Source organism: Scaptodrosophila lebanonensis, unplaced genomic scaffold (assembly GCF_003285725.1).
Source record: "Scaptodrosophila lebanonensis strain 11010-0011.00,11010-0021.00 unplaced genomic scaffold, SlebRS2 tig00000142-arrow-arrow-pilon, whole genome shotgun sequence".
Classification (NCBI taxonomy): Eukaryota; Metazoa; Arthropoda; class Insecta; order Diptera; family Drosophilidae; genus Scaptodrosophila; species Scaptodrosophila lebanonensis.
In genome coordinates this window covers 273,882-290,944 of record NW_022060589.1, presented here as the reverse complement: position 1 = coordinate 290,944, position 17,063 = coordinate 273,882, and the positions used below count along the sequence as shown (strand labels likewise).

Sequence of the window (17,063 nt, the reverse complement as noted above, 5' to 3'; positions counted from 1 at the left end):
ACGTTCGTCAACTTCATTTGAATATTAAAAAATTCCAAAACATAAAAGGTATTTTTATTCGTGATATTTTGTCGCACCTTTGCGACAACGTACTTGCCACCTCGTTTGCGTTTCGGGCAACAACAATGGTGACTGCGACCGAGGGAAGAGGATGAGAACGAGAACGAGAACGGGAATGAGAACGTGGAAGTGGACGTGGACGCATACGAACACCAAATTAAGTCAAAAATGTTGCTTACTTCAAGTGCCACCCCGTACCTCGGCCCGGTTTAATTTAACATAAAAGCGCGTTCTCCATTAGGCGTGCTGCCTCCCTAACTGGTCGAGTGCCCCTGCTTAGCAGCTACCCTTACCCTTTTGCCCTTGCCCCGTTGCCCCGTTGTCCTGTTGCCCTGTTGCCTTGTCCCTGGGTTGTTTTAGCGTTGAAATTTATGAGGCATGCTCAGGTTTTTATTAGATTTTAACTAGCCTAATATATAGCAGGACGCAAATGCGACCGCGGCCCACTTGAAGCTGACGGGCTGACGGGCTGGGCCGAGCGAGGACTAGGCAACGAGGAACGTGCCAAAAACATTAAATATGTTAATTAGTTTCAACGCCCCAACTGAATGGGTGCGCAACCAAAACAGCCCCCTCCTCCCCAACAACCCCACCACCCAGCCAACCACTCCGCCACTCTGCCACTCAAAATCAAGCGCAAAAACTAAATGTTCAAGTTTTAGCACCAAACAAATTTTTTGGGCTTTATATTTATTTTATTTTTTTTTTAGTTTTTTTTTTTCTATTTCGGCTGTGGTTGAGGTTGACGTTGACACATTTAGCCAAAGCGAATAACAAAACACGTCAAGTGGGCAGGCCCAGGCAGGACTCGCTAAGTGCCAGTGGTCACGAGAACTCAGCCAGAGCCAGCGCCATAGCCAGAGCTAGCTCAGCAATATGCTAATGCTTCCCCAGATCTCCAGCTACGGTTTTGATAGATGACTAGCCTGCTTTTGGGCGCAGTCGCCAAACTCTGGCGTCTTATCTAGTTGTATGCAATTGTGGATTACATGGAATGGGCAAGAGATGATATGGCCGCAAGGACATCAAGGGCCAACACATGTACGAGTAGTATATGTAGATAGGCGGTTCCGGTTCCGAATGGGGAAACCATAGAGAAGGCCTATCTAAAACGTGATGGAAGCAAAAACGACAAGGAAATGAACACTGACAGCATATACTATATTTAAGAGAAGGTTTTAAAGTACGTTAGAGAGAAAGAAGAAGAGATGGGCTCAAGAATAAACAAGAAAAGCAAAGCAAAGCTCTCTAGAGAGAGAAACATGTGAGTGAAGAACTATTAAGAAAAGGGGTAAGAAAAATAAAATGGCCGGGGATAGAAAACCAAAGAAACAAATAAAGCTCAAATTATGGCACGAAAGCAAATGAGAAAACTTAAAAAAGAATATATTATAGTATAAGGTGTTGTATAAATAAATATAGATTTAAGAAATTCAATTGGAGAAGCAAGTAAAATTGTTTCAACTAACCTACATACTATATACAAGTATGAAAAAACTCTCGCATAAGTTTTCAGTATAAAGTACAAATAATGAAATATAATGGGATTTAATTTGAAATCTCTTTAGAAGTCAAAAAAGAGATAATAAACATTAACTAAGCTTAAGTCTTGTAAAAATAAATATAAAGATAAAGAAAAGATAGTGCTAAGATAATGGCAGAGCCAGAGTCAGAAATTCAATCGGAGAAGCAATCAGTTTTCAGTAAAAAATACAAATAATCCACTGGGCTTAGGGTGAAGAAAACTGCACCAATTTAAAATCTCTTCAGAAGTCAGAAAAGAGAAACTATATACGAACTAAACTTGAGTTGCTGCCCGCCCTCCCCTCTCTCTTTTCTTCGTTGCAAGTCAATAGTTAGTTGCAGACCTTGGCCGTGGCGTGTTCCGTCTTCGGTTTGGGGTCGTGGGCCACGCAAAATTTGCCGCTCAAGTGGGCCTGCATGATTGATGGATGTGTTGTGAGTCCTGGAGGACGCAGCTAGCCCCCCAAAATATGAAGCCAATTAGGGGCGAAGCATGGCAACAGCTGCCACAATTACAACAACAACAGCAACGGCAACAATATAACCCGCTCGCTTTGATGGACAAAACATGCGGCTTTTAGGCGTTGCCCAAGGATGCGCACAGGACGATGAGGTCGAGGCCGCAGCCACAGCCATAGCCGCAGCCGAAGCCGCAGCAGCCGGTTGCCAACGCTCATGGGCCGCCTAATCTGCTCAGACAGAAAGTTGATCGCAACTGATAGGTAACCAATAGGTTGGTCTCTTGTTCAGTCGCTTGTTTATTTATTATAGCCCGATACCCTTTGCACTCGACTCAATGCTGATGACAAGATGTATGTCTGTGTGCCTGCCTGTGTGTGTATATATATATATGTGTGAGTGTGTATGTGTGGAAAGTAAAGGAAACCGCGCGCATTTCGCTACCCTGCGCGGCTCTTCGGCTCGCTCGCGCTCATGATATCGTCAGCGATAGTGTGCGCCGCAATTGATGGCATTAGGCATTAGATAAGAAATCAGACATTTATGGGTGCACAGGCAACAGGAAGGACGGATGGACGGACGGCTGGACGCGCTAAGAGGCTAGCAGCACAGCCAGTTCAACATTTGTGGCATAAGCATAATCAGCAGCAGCAGCAGCAGCCGCTCTTGTCATTAATATAGTCTAGGGGTAGCTCCTGAGGGTTGTATTGTTTTTTTTTTCATTATATAAGTATATATATTTTTTTATATCGCTATAACGAAATGTGCAAGTTGCCAAATGCATCATCAAACTGATCAGCAAATTGAAGGCATGGAAAAAATTGGAACAACAAATTCGATGTCGATTGGACTTCAATTAACAAACTATTTCAATTAAATTATTTTGTGTTCATAGTAAGAAATATCCATTATAATAAATAATGACAACAGTTTCTGGGATTCAGCTTGAAATAATCAGAAATGCCGCGTTTACGGAAGAGTAAACTTTTCTATTTTGGAATCAAAATTGTGCAAATAAAGCTAAAGAAAGGATAATCATTGCGCTTTTATTACAATTATTATTTATAATACAAAATAACATCTAGCTTGAAATATACAGAAATGTACGTCATAAACGTACTATACTTGAAAATTCATTCTTCTTGAGTATTTCAAGACTTTAAAAATTACTTGCCATTAGAATTTAGTTTAATTTTCAAAACACTATGAACATAGATCGTTATTAGTTTTGTTCTTCAAGACGAACTTGTTTCGCAGAGTTGCGCTTTCAACGTGCATTTGAAATTTTTGCTTGTCTCTTGCCTGAAAACCTTTAAAAAGGCCTCTTAACCTCCAGTGTTTAAGCTGGAACAAAAACTATAAAGTGGTTTTGTTAGGTAATAGACTAACCCTTCGACCTACAGCAGCAGCCGCATTTTGTTGAAACATCAAAAAAGGCTTTCAAGTTCTTTGAGCAACACCTACACAGAGTGCCAAGGTAGAGAATTGCCTGCCCGCCTGCCCGTCTGTCCGCCTGTCCGCCTGCCTGCACGACTATGATAAATAAATTGGCTAGATACATTCATATAAGTGTCCTGTACACACACGCAGACACACTAACAGGAGAGGCACGCACGCCTTTGATTTTCTAAGCGAATTGTTTCAAGAAACCCACAAGAGAACGCTGCAGAGACGAGCCGGACATGGGGACCCAAAAATGCCAGCCAGGACATGTGAGCTTCAATTAATTTGATTTGCGTTTAAAGGCTCGGCGCAGCATCCGGAAATGGAACTTCACTTCACTTTATTTCATTTTATTTTGGAGTACGAGCGAGCATTTTGTCAACCCGTGTGCGCTGTGACAAATTTTTTGCGCTTCGTCTGCTACACAAGCGGCAGGTCGAGCAGAGAGCTCGGGGGCATTCGTCCACTTAGTTAAGGCGCGCGCACACACGCTTCAATGGCCAAAGCGAGACAAGAGATGGCCAGAATTGAGTTGAGTTGAGATGACTATGAGCAGGCGGATGAGGGAAGTGGAGAGCTATGGAGAGGAGAGAAGTGGAGAGGATTGAAGTGGAGTGGAGTGTGCTGAAGTGTGGGACAGCAGACGACGACGACGACGACAACGACATACACATCGAGGACGATGGGAACGGACGATGAACAGGACGCTGATGGGTCAGCCATCAATGCTTTGAACTATGATACAAAACTAATGGCGTCAGACGTTGCGTTGCCCAGCTCGCTACCTCGACACTTGACAATGCACGGGCCACTGCCTTGAATTGCGCCTGACTGAGGCCACCTCGTCTCTCCACTGCCCACTGCCTACTGCCCACTCCACAATCCCTTCACTCCCCACTCTTTTCACTGCCTTTACTCTAGAGCTAGCTAGAAACCTGCTGTAGCATTTAAAGTGCGTTGTCCATTGGCATTGGCAGCTAATTGGCAAAGCTTTTTGTGCTTCCAGCTTCCACAATTAAACGCATTAGGCGCATTATTAAGGATAAATGCCGTCTGTCTCGCTTGCACCCAGGACGAGGCCCCGAACGAGCATTCCCACCCCTGTCCGTATGTATGGCAAGAAATCCGCCTGGCACTTTACTTGGACAGAGTCGCTTTTTAGGGTTGCGTCAGCAACATGGCCGACCAACACGCACACACTCATGTCAGGACACTGTCACACACACACACACACACACACACAAAGACAAACATACACTATCACACGTATGGCGTTTAAAAAAAGCGCGCGTTTTTAGTCGCCCGATAATTTGCTAAGTGCATTTCAATGTTCAAAGGGCTTCGGTTTTTTTTTATATACTTGTATACTTGTATATACATAGTATATATTTTTATTGCAATTGTAAAAACCTTCTACAGGGCATGTCCATTTGATAATGAGGTTTGTAGTAAGTCTTTGCAGAAACTGGAAAACAGCGAGAAGCTGCAATCAATCAAACGAACGAAAATTAATTCTATTAGAAGACGACTTCTTAAGTTTTTGTCACAGGACTTAATACACATTATCCCAATTTATTTGGTGACCCCTCTAGTAAGAAGTCTGCAGGGAAACTGCAGCAGGATCGCAACATTTTTTTGTCAGATTTGTGTTTCTTTGAGCTGAAATGTTTTCTAATATGACTCGTCTATACTTCTATGCCATCTTTACTTTGCGCTCTGGTTTTCAAAAAATGTTTTTTAGGTGTTCTCTGCTATTTCTCCTTATCTATCTGCTTATTTAAGGTCTTTTGCTATAAGTGCTTTTGCTATTATTAAGGGACTACATTGGAGATTTCAGTTGATGAACAAATCTTCAAAATGCCCGAAGAGCTCCAGAATCTGTAAGTCGAATGAGAAACCAAAGAGCAAATAGGGAATCCCAACAACGAATGCCAGACTTGAATACCATCTTCTGTGCTATATGATATATCGATTAAATAAACTGTAGAAATAATTCTTTTTTACCATATTTGTTGGTTCTATACGCCTCAAAATGTAAACTTACAGGGTGTATAATTTTCGGCACGCCGATTGTAACGCTTTCCCTCCATCCTCCATCCTCCAACTCTTTGTTATTAGTTACTGTTTGGTCATGGGGCAGGCGTTGAACGCATGCATGCCAAATGAACCTGAACCTGGCATGAGACCAGGATCCTTATATTCAAACACATACGAGTATGGACTGCAATTATGGGTTACAACGGGCCTTACAAAGGTAACTGAGGACACACGACTTTCTGTTGTTTTGACACGCAGCCAACAGGCCTGACGATGCCGAAGCCGCTGCCACTGCCGCTGCCGACGCCCAAACCGCAAAAAGTGTTAAATTATAGATTCCGAGCAATGTCACAGGTATCTGGTGAATGCTGAACGCCGATGTCGAGCCGATGTCGGGCCGGGTCGGGTCGCTCCGGGTCGAGCTATAATCACGCGCGCCACACACACAAAGGGTGCTGAGAGCCACAACAGCTGGTAAAAAATTTATGGGCGTTACTTAGTTATACTTTTCATTTTATTATTATTTTTTTTTTTTTTTGTTGTATTTTTGCTTTTCTTTTCATGATTATTATTGGTATTTGTGGTTGCGCGTTAAGGAATTGTTGAGCAAAGTTCATGACTCAAGGACAAGCCATGGGCATGTCCTTTTAGGCAATGTGGGGCGTTGTGTTTTTGCTGGCAAAACTTTACAACAACAAAAACAATATATACAAGTATATATGTATCTATATATGTACTTATAGAAGTAGAAGAACACACGCAGCGTTTTGTGGGCAAATGGGCGATGTACGATGGCGTTGTCATTATTTTATGTGGCGGCATTCGGCGTTTGAACTAAAGCGAAATTAATGGCCAACACAGGCTACTTAGTGCAGGCCCACGCACACACACAAACATATATATATATATATATATATATATATATAGTATATGTAGAGAGCTCTGGGATACATGCCTATATAGCAGCGCCCTAATAGAAGCGCCGACTTTTGTTGCGTCCCTTGTTCGGTGCGCGATTTATGACTTGGCATGCAAAATAAGCAGAGAAAGAGACGACATGACAAAACTGCATGGCGCCCGCCAGCGACGACGATGACGATGACGACGATGTCGATGACGATGGTGTGGGCAACGTTATGGAAGGAAGAGGGGAATGGGAGCCGACTTATGGGCACAACGGGTGGCAGAAAACGCGCCGGCGGTGATCAATAAAATGAAAATTTGTGCAGCAGTTGATGAAATTTACGCGATCGCAGGCGGCAAAGTTCAAAGCGATCGGCCTTGGTCACAGCACAAATTAAAGATCTTAAACCGCCCGTTCTCCATTCCAGCTTGCCACTGCGCCACCGCACCACCGCACCACCGCACCACCGCGCCACCTCACCACTGATGTCCGTCTGTTGCCAAAGTTGCCAATTTGCAGTCAGCGCCCACTCTTCCAGATTCTGCAGACGCTCCATTTGAATATCATTGAAGAAACAACATTGAGCAACAGAGAAAGGGAGAGAGGGAGAGCGAGTGAGAGAGCAGGAGCGATATATATATATATATATATATATACATATAGTAGAGAGTGTGGTGAAAAGTTGTCGTGCCGCCGGCTTGTCGTTGCCGCCTTATCCGTGGCAGCTTCCACTACTTCTTCACTCTGTGCGTGTGAGAAGTTTTAGATAAAAGCGCCGGCCACCTCCTACTCCTCCACAACCAACTGCCACTCCTCTTCCTCGCGCCCTCAGCGCCTTCAAATATTACTTCAAAGTGCAAGCGGCCGCGGATGTAACGCAAATTTGCGTTGATAAGAAACACCGCCGAAGCCACCATAACCACCATAGCCACCGTAGCAGTATCTCAGTAGCCGCCACACCGACAGTTGCAAATCGCCACAGCAATGCGTGCGCCATAGCCTCCAAGTGTTAAAGCGCGGCACAGCGCCTTCCTTTGATATATCGCCTTGTAGATGGTGGTTTAGCTTTGAAGTTGCGAGCGGTTCTTGCCGCCACCAACACCACCAGCACCAGCACCACCGACAAAGACAAACAGTGTGACTAGCGTCGATAAGATGAATGGAGATGGAGAGGAGCAACTGCTGGTTGTGGCTTCCAGCCACGCAAAAAACTTGTTCACTTCCAATTCCCTATTGATTGCCCGTTGGCTCAACAGATTCTAATGTCTTCTCATTAATAGGTATACCCCATAAATAAAAGAAAAGCAAAGACAAGGCGAACAATTGAAGAAATTGCAAACAAAATAGTCAGATTCTAAATTTTAATGCTGTTGATCAATCGTTACATTGATCGTTGAATTATACAAGTAAGCGAAATTATTGGAACTACATCTATTTGAGGAATTTCTCGAGCAACACAATTTGCAGAATAAACGTATACAAGAATTGCTATCGAATAAGATTGTATGTACAATAAAGAGAAAAACAAACGCGTTAATATTGTTGATCAATCGTTACATTGATCGTTGAATTATAATTGAATAATAACTAGAGCTTTATCTATTTGAAGAATTTCACGAGCAACAAAATCTGCAGATAAACTTATACAAGAATTCCTATCAAAAAAGATTAAGATAGAATGAAGACAAAAAGATATGCTTTAATATTGTTGATCAATCAGCAACTGCCACAATAGATGTATGGAATGATAATCGAAATTAATGGAACTTCATCTTATTGAAGAATTTCACGAGCGTCACAATTTGCGTAATGCACTTCTATAAGAATTGAAATGTTTTATAAACTTCCATCAACAATGTTGTCGGCCTTATGCCAGGAATATCTCTAAATTGCAAAGCTGAACCCATAATACGCGTTAATATTGTTGATAGATGTATGGAATGACAATAAAAATTAATGGAACTTCATCTCACTGAAGAACTTCACGAGCAACACAATCTCCAAAATAAACTTAAACAATAATTGAAATATTTTCAAGAACTTCCATCAACAATGTTGACGGAATATCTCTAAATTGTCAAGTTGAAACCATAATTGTCTAGCATGTTGGGTTACATTTCGCCATTATCGTCTGTTGATATACTCGTACCCAGCGATGGTCAAGTCGGTGGAAATAATGAACGAAAAAAGGTGAAATAATAATAAATCCAATGCACTTTCGATACCTGCGGTATCTGTCTTAAATAACTAATGCGGTAAACAAAGAAGACGTACAGTACTTACAAATCCATGTTTATCACTAATATTGTTGGTCAATTTTAATTTGTGAAATGAAACAACTTTTTGCATCCATTGCTCACCCGTTGTGGGCGAATCTGGATGTATGTACATGCGTTTTGGCATTTCGGGATCCGCTTTGCCAGCGACCATCCAACGACTGCAAAAGAGAGATGAGATTTTTCCACTCAATATTTCATTTCGGATCATCCAATAATTTCGTAGCTTTATGCATTTTGAAATCACGCTTGCACACATCCATTTCATTTTGGGCATAACATTTACTTACCTATTATGAAATTTATAACGATAATCATCCGCCGCCACAATGTCCAGTAGCAATATGTATTTAGCCTTGGCGTCCAGACCCGATACACGAAATTTCATTTGCGGAAACATTTGTCTGCAATAAAAAAGATTGAAAGAGCGAGAGAGAGAGAGAGTGAGTGAGCAGTTAAGGTATACATATGGCTGGGTAATCAAATAAAACATTAATCAGCGCCTAAACGTTAAACGAACGGTTCATTCGGTTCATTCGTTTCGGTTCTCAGGCCACCAGGCTGGGGCGCCATGCCGCACAATCATCATCATCATCATTATCAGTGCCAGGCGCAGAAAACAAACAAACAAACCAAATGGCCAAACAACAAGCGAACAACAACAGCAACAACAGCAACAACTAGCAAGTCAAACCGTCGACTGGCCGTCCAGTCAGTTGGTTATCAAGTGGCGCCAAGCCGCAAATTGTTTCGAGTCGTTCGCGCAGCTAAATTCAAATTGGCCAAGCAAGATGTGCCTGCCAGCCAGCCAGCCAGCCAGCCAGCCAGCCCGCCTGCCAGAAGAGCCTGCATGTGCATGTTGCTGTGGATGTGGATGTGGCCAGTACGCTCCACGTCCCGCTTCGTTCCATTGTTGATTAGCCTTAGCCATCCATGTTGGTGGCAATGTGCAAACTCGAAAATTACATGGCCCAGCTAAGAAGGCAGCAGCCACACAGGCTTTTTGGTTTTGGCTCCAAGCTGCTGCACGTTGGTGGCGATTGCCACAAGCAAAGACACACACACACACACACACACACATATGCACTGAGTTAAAGAAAGGGCCACTGCAGCATAACTGCACTCTCACACGAACCAACCTGTACCGTCTAACATCGCTACAAGGAACTTGGCAAATTGTGCTGAATTGTCATCCTTGTGGCAGGACCTCCCTCCCAGCCAGTAGATCTACCTGCCTAGAGAAGTTGTGCATTGAGGCCAACTATCCTAATCTTTAAGGCGTCCCCTAATTGAAAAATTGTGCAGAAATATATATGGAAAAAAGAACTTGGCAAGTAATTTATTTAGAGCTGATTCCTTAGTCCGATTACCAAATATTCTTTACCAATTTCAGAGAAAGTGATCCATACATTTAAAAAAAAAAATATTAACAATATATAAAACAAAGCTTCAGTACAATCTTTTGTGAATGATCATTGAAATCTTTCGACCCGAATTTCCCCTTTTTTTAAAAAAAAAATGTTTTTTAAGAGAGTGCGGAAAGACTATAGTATATTTAAGAATAGTTTCTTGCTCATTCTTTAAATATATTTAAGATTTAAGACAATAAATTAAGTAGAAGCTTCCTCTGTTGGAATAACAAGGTTAAACTTTTTTAAAGTCATATATATTGGAGACGTTTAAATAGAGAAATTTGCAAGCTCTTGCGGGAGTGGTTTCTAATAAGCAACTTATTTATAAATAAGTTCATTTAAGAAAAGTGAATTTTTTCAAAAATAAAATTTAGTTTTGGGAAAAATGCATTCCTGTTTTTAAAAAGATTTGCTTATTGCATTGTTTTTTGAAGGAGTGGCTTCTTATAAGCAACTTATTTATTAAGAAGTTCATTTAAGAAAAGTGACTTTTTTGAAAAGTAAAATATAGTTTTGGGGAAAATGTGACTGCATTGAAAAATCCCTTTTATCCCTGTTTTTAATTAGATTTGCTTTTAGAATTATTTTTTTTATTATCATGTGAATTTTTTTTTTTTGATCGGTAGGTATTAATCTTTAATTTATTTTGTTGCTAAATTTTGGTTAATTGCATCAGTTTGTTGCTTTGCAAAAAACATCAAGGAACTACCTCATGAGGTGATCTCCAATTTAAGGAGTTCCCTTTCAATGGGTTCGACTGTAAATGGACACACAAATATGAAAATAATAACTTTAAGTAGCAATCACTCAATCGCTGCTCTGAAGAGCAACTGCGACTGCGACTGTGACTGAGACTGGGACTGCGACTGCGCCTCATGAATCAAATTTAACGAACGTCTTGTTCATGTTCACAGATCATCATTATCATTATTATCATCGTCATTATCATCATCGTGAGCGTTGGTAGCGGCAGCGTCTGCGCCTGCGCCTGCATTTTGATAAAAACAAAAAAAGAAGAAGAATAAAAAAACCAGCAACAACAAGAACAACAACTAACAAGCTGACTGATGTCTGCCAAGCGGCTGCCTGACTGACTAACTGACTCACTAACTGGCTGACTGACTGACTGACTGACTGGATGACTGGATGACTGAATGACTGAATGACGTCGGGATGTTTCTATTTAGCTACAGCCTCAGAGTTCAGTCTGAGTCTTCAGTCCCCAGTCTTCAGTCCCCACAGTCTTCGATGAGGTGCGCTGAATCGCCCGCAGCAAGTGGCAGAACCGATGCTAATGTTGCTGTTGTTGTTGTTGTTGTTGCTTTAGCTGCTACACATTCACAGTCTCTGCAGCCTCTTCCTTTTGGACTGCAAATTATTTTTTATTTCCAGGCAAGCAAGGCAGGCAACCCCAGTCTGTTCTTTGGGTCTTCTACTCGCTTTTTCTGTGGTTGTTGCTGTTGTTTGTTTGTTTTTTTTTTTTTTTTTTTTTGGGCTCCATATAGGTGTGTGTGTGCGTTTGTGAGTGTGTGTATATGTACATATATATGTATATATTTTTTTTGTTTTAACTGAATAGCTCGTTAACATTATTGAGCACTTGGCGCCAGTTGTTGGCAGCTTGTTATGGCCAAGCAGTCGCGCCATGGCCCCAAGCCACAGTCGGCCAAGGCAGCCAAATCGGCCGAGCTAAGTGAGGAGGCCAAGGAGCCAAACGCCAACTGATGGAGCCAACAGAGTTGGTCAACAAATCGGCCCACCACACGCGCACAAAATCAACCTTGTTGCTGTTGTTGTTGTTACTGCTGCTCGTGCAGATGTAGACGCAAGAGCCCTGGATATAAGTATAAAAGGAAGATGGGGATGTGGATGTGGATGAGGATGAGGATGTGGGAAGGCTGCAAGGTGGCAAGGTGGGCTGCGCTGGCGCGTTCCTTGCTCGACAACAAAACGATTTGCTCTCGTTTGTGTTGTTGGTTATTGTTGTTGTTACTGTTGTTGCTGTTGTTGCTGCGCCTTGCCTCGAAATCATTTGCAGCCTCATCATCATCATCTGCTGTGTGTGGTTCGCTTTAAAGCTGTGTGGTTGTTGCCCGCGCAGAATGAGAGAGACAGAGCGACAGAGAAAGGGAGAGAGGGAGAGAGAGAGAGAGGGCTGTGGTGGCTCCATAGTTCGTGCAAATCGTTACGTGTAAAAGTTGCACCTTTTGACCAACATCGTTGTTTGTTTTAGCCACACACACACACACACACACACACACATGCACGCACATATGGGCCACACATTATTTTTGGGTGAGTTAATTTAATTTCCTTCTCTCTCACACACTCACTTACTAACTGAGGAGTTTTTATTGCATTTCCTGAAATTCCACAGCCTGTGCTGTGCGTACAACAACAACAACAACAACATCAATGGCAACAACGACAACAACAAACAATGAGCTGTTAATGTGGCTTGAAAGTGTTTTGCAGGCTACTTGTCGTTTGTTGGCCATCGTTTGGCCCTGGCCCATAATTAAGCCTAATTAAGCCTGGCGCAGGGTACATGTACGTCTACGTCTTTCTTTCTCTCCGCCTGAGTGTGTGTGTGTGTGTGTGTGTGGGCTATTATGACATTTTCAACGCACACGAAAAATACGGGAAAAAATAAAACAACAACAACAGCGAAATACATGAATAAAAGGTGTCGCTGTGTAGCTCTCAGGCCTTGCAGCCAAACAGCCAGCCAGGCAGTCAGGCAGTCAGGAAATTGTCCTCCGTTCGCCGTCTTGCGCTTATTGGGGTTAATGGCTAATCAATTAGCCGGCCCAGGTACGATTGAGTTGTAACTGGGTGGGTAACAAAATTGAGCTGTCGCCGACTCTCGGTCATGGGGTGGGCAGCTCACAAGGATTGTGGCCAACTGATGAACAAAAAGTGGCTACGAACGGCTGAAAATCTTTAGCAAAGAAAAACCAAAAGAGATTGCAGAACAGAGATGAGTTGGTAGGAGATCAGCATTTTAAGATGCATAGAACAGGATTAGAAGCAATTAAATATGAGCTCTAATGGCTAGAGGGTTCATCCACATAGATGGCTGGCATTGGCATACAAAGATTTGCTAAGTGGGTTAAAGGTTCTGAGGTTAGAGAATAATTATACTACATTTAATTATATATTAGACAAAGATGTCTATCTGCAACAAAAAACTATAAGATGATAAGTTACTGAGATTCTTTTGGATTTAAAAAATGTTGTATTTATTTAAAATCAGAGAAACGAAACGAAACCATATTATAGAAAAGAAAACACTATAAGAGTATGAGTTACTGAGATTCTATTGGATTTAAAAAATTTAATTTATTTTAAATCAAAGAAAAACAGATTCTAACGAAAGCAGGAAAATGTGTGTAAGAAACAACTATAGAAGTATGAGTTACTGAAATTCTATTGGATTTAAAAAATGTTGAATTTATTTAAAATTAAAGAGAAACAGATTCTAACGAAAGCAGGAAGATGTCTATCTGTAAGAAAACACTATAAGAGTATGAGTTACTGAGATTCTTTTGGACTTAAGATATGTTGAATATGCCTTAAATCGAGCAGAAAGCATTGAACATTTTATATTATAATGAAGAGCTTATGAGCTTAGTAGACTTTATTAGCAGAATAGTTATTCCTTAGTGCTTAGGACAGTGTTAGCTACAGGGTGTTTTTTTTTTAATACATTTGATTTGTATATTATCTGGCTACATTTTTATAAATAAAGCCTATGTGGTATGTTAAATCCATCCGAACAAAATATCCACCTATGTGTTTAGGAAAGGAATACTTTAATTACAATTCAATTTTCTGAAAATATTCACTTTTTAATACTTCTTTGTGGAAATGATTTTCGCGTTTAAATCAATAACACAAATATGATATTGTGGTATCAGGTTTTTGTCAGGCAGCTGGCCGACAAACACACACACGATATGTAGTCTGGCCGTTAGAGAAGTCTAAACGCGTACGCACACACATACATAGTTGGGACTCATTGACAAACCACTCGAGAGTTTGTCAACGCAGCGGCATCTTGGGACGACGAGGCAGCTTTGTACTCGTATCTCCAAATGCTAAGCGGCGTCTATTAACGCACCTGTGCTTGCCACTTGCTGCCTGCCATAGACGCGTCAATGCATTATCTGATAGTCAATCAAATGGCAGTAGCCCGAAAAAGATCTGTGGCAAGGGACAGAGCGAGAGGCAGGGGCAGAGGCAACGTCAACAGCTGATGATGGGCACAAAACAAAGGCAAATACAAAGTACAACAACTGGAGGTAAGGAGAGGGGCAGGGGCAGAGGCAAGGGCCAAGTGGCTTGCAAAATGCAGTTGGACAGTCCCCTATGGTTGTTGTTGTTTAGTTGTTGTTTTTGTTGTCGTTTTGTCAACATGCGCGGGGATTAAAATAGCACCTGCAGTGCCGATGTGGCCGCTGCTGTTGACAGTTCTTTTTTGTGACAACAAAATTGTTGTCGAGTTTCTCGAGCCCCGTTCCCTGATGTTTTTCAATATTTCGTTCATCTACAAGTATACTAAGTATGTTGTTTTTGTTGTTTTTTCTCGTTGTGTCGCATTCGCTTTGCCGCACATTAATCTTCGACGAAGTTTGTCAACACATTGCACGGGCATTGCATTTCGATAAATATCGATAAGGATGTCTGTCGTCCTTCTTGTTGCTTAATGTTGGGGGTGCATATTTAGCATTACATCATTGCGCTTATCCCCAGGAATCGCTCAGCCAGCTGTCTGTTTTAATTTGAATTTTATTGAATAACAATTGCATGCAAATGTAAACAGCGAATCCAAATTGTTACGCACACATCCCATATGCAAAAGGTTCACGTTGAAATTTATTTGACAAATTTTTGCAAGTTGCCATCATGATGATGGTGATGAGGACGACGGCGACCAACCGCAGGCGCCAGTTTGCAGGCGGACGAGGACAAGAAGCAGGAGTAGGAGCTGGACAAGGAGCAGCAGCAGCAGCAGCAGCAGCTGCATCATAAACGCTAATTACCACAGCAGTCGAGCGAAAGAAATACGGACATAGGCACAGACCGACAGACAGACAGACAGACAGACAGGCGGACAGACAGACTGACTGACACAGAGGCCAGTTAGTAATGCCCACAAAAGGCCGCAGCCAAATTAGTTAAACCAATAAACTGACAGGCAGCAGCAGGGTGTAGGGAGCACGAGGGTTGGGATGATGCCATGTAGCGCCGCGTATATATTTCAACTCTATATAATAATAAAACAATTTATGAAGGCATAACAACTGCCCCAAAACAAGCCACGTTCTCCCTCGCGCATCCTTCGTCCCTCCGAGGCAACACACAACACAACAAGACAAGACGAGCTCAGACGCGACGCAACGCAACGCGACGCGACGCGACGTTTCACGTTTGTCTGCCGTCGTCTGTCAGTTAGCGGTAACGCCCACAAGCTCGAGTTGTGGCTCAAAATGAATGGCCAGGCCATTAAACAGGCAGCAAGGTAGGCAGGCAAGCAGGCAGACGATCAGACAATCAGACAGATGGACATGGACACAGGCTCTGACTCTGGCTCGGGCACGGGCTCGGGATAAACCTGAGGCAGAGGCATCAACTATGTGTGGCGCTTAAGCCTCGCCAGAATTGAGTGCTCAACCATAGTGTGGGAATTTCTTGCCACTATATACACATATACATACTATATACGAGTATGTATGTATGTGCAAGAAAGCGAGACCCAAGGCCCAAAGAAGATTTCAGTCACTATTCCAAAAATATGAGGCGCATCCATAAATAATTTTCAATAAATAAATCAAGCAACTGAAATTTTCCAAACATTTTATAGTTCGTTTTATGAATTAGAGCGTTTAATTGGGGGAAAATGCGTTGCATAGAAAAAGATAAATGGGCAGGAGTGTGAAATCTGACAACGAACCTCATATACTCTCTATTTACTTATAGTTGAAGTGCCACAATTTATAAAGACATTACATGTATGCATAAGTATGCAGGTATTTAACATTTTTAGATAGAAGAATGATTTTTTGAATTAATTCCGAAATTATTGTTAAATACATATTCAATTCGTTATTGCTTTTCTCGATAGTTAGCCGTCTCTAGTCAAGGAATTTTCCTCACCCCTTATAGCCCTACGAATACTCTATTACTTTGTAATCAAAAAAGTATTCTGTCCATAAAAAAATAAATATTTTTAAAGCATTTAAGCATTTATCCCAGCAAAAGGATGAAATGGTATAATTAAAAAGATCTCTACATTTGTAACCCCACCGGGAATGGAAATGTTCTTGAATGTTCGAAAACCATTTAAAGAATTTAAAAGTGGCAATTGCTTATACAAAGTTAGTTTTAATTAAAAAGTTCGCTTTAAATTAATATATGCTTAAGTCAGGGCATAGCCATAGCTACTCCACATAGAGCATCAAAATTCCGATAGCCAGGACAGAGATTCTTTTAATCACATTTTGGGCTGCACAGATAAAATTGCAGCTGTCAACAGTGGCAAGTGGCACACTCAGAGGCAGAGAGAGAGAGAGAGAGAGAGAGAGAGGAAGGAAATCAGTGATGGGGGTGAGGGAGTGAGAGGGGAGTGTAGATTTGTGGCAAGTTCAAACGACATAACTCACAAGTCGTCAGCAGCTCGTTGCGTGATAAGGCGAGCGATTTGAAAAAAAAAAAAAGTTGATGTTGACCTCTGCTCGCACTTGTTCTTTGGCTGCTATTCTTGGAATTTTGAATCTGGATCTAGGCTCTGTGGTCTGTCTGTAAGCCGGTCGTTGCTTTGTCTGTTATTCGACTTAATTGTTATGAATTGAAAGGCACTTGTGCCACAGATAACGCACGCGAACTGTAGGGGTTGCTGTTGGGGTTAAGTTTAAACTTAGATTCTCGTTTTGGCATTTTGTGTGT

The 17,063-nt window shown here is 41.8% G+C and overlaps 1 protein-coding gene across 1 annotated transcript in view; it reads right to left on the bottom strand.

Annotated features, from left to right (window-relative positions):
* The window catches only part of LOC115629319 (optomotor-blind protein), an 89,393-nt gene that overhangs the window by 42,551 nt on the left and 29,779 nt on the right, over positions 1 to 17,063 (bottom strand). Inside the window, exons 4-5 of the mRNA XM_030525768.1 lie at positions 8,994 to 9,107; positions 8,702 to 8,864 (exon numbers count right to left, since the gene is read on the bottom strand). Of these exons, the coding sequence (XP_030381628.1) occupies positions 8,702 to 8,864; positions 8,994 to 9,107 (277 nt within the window). The remainder of the gene's footprint in view (positions 1 to 8,701; positions 8,865 to 8,993; positions 9,108 to 17,063) is intronic.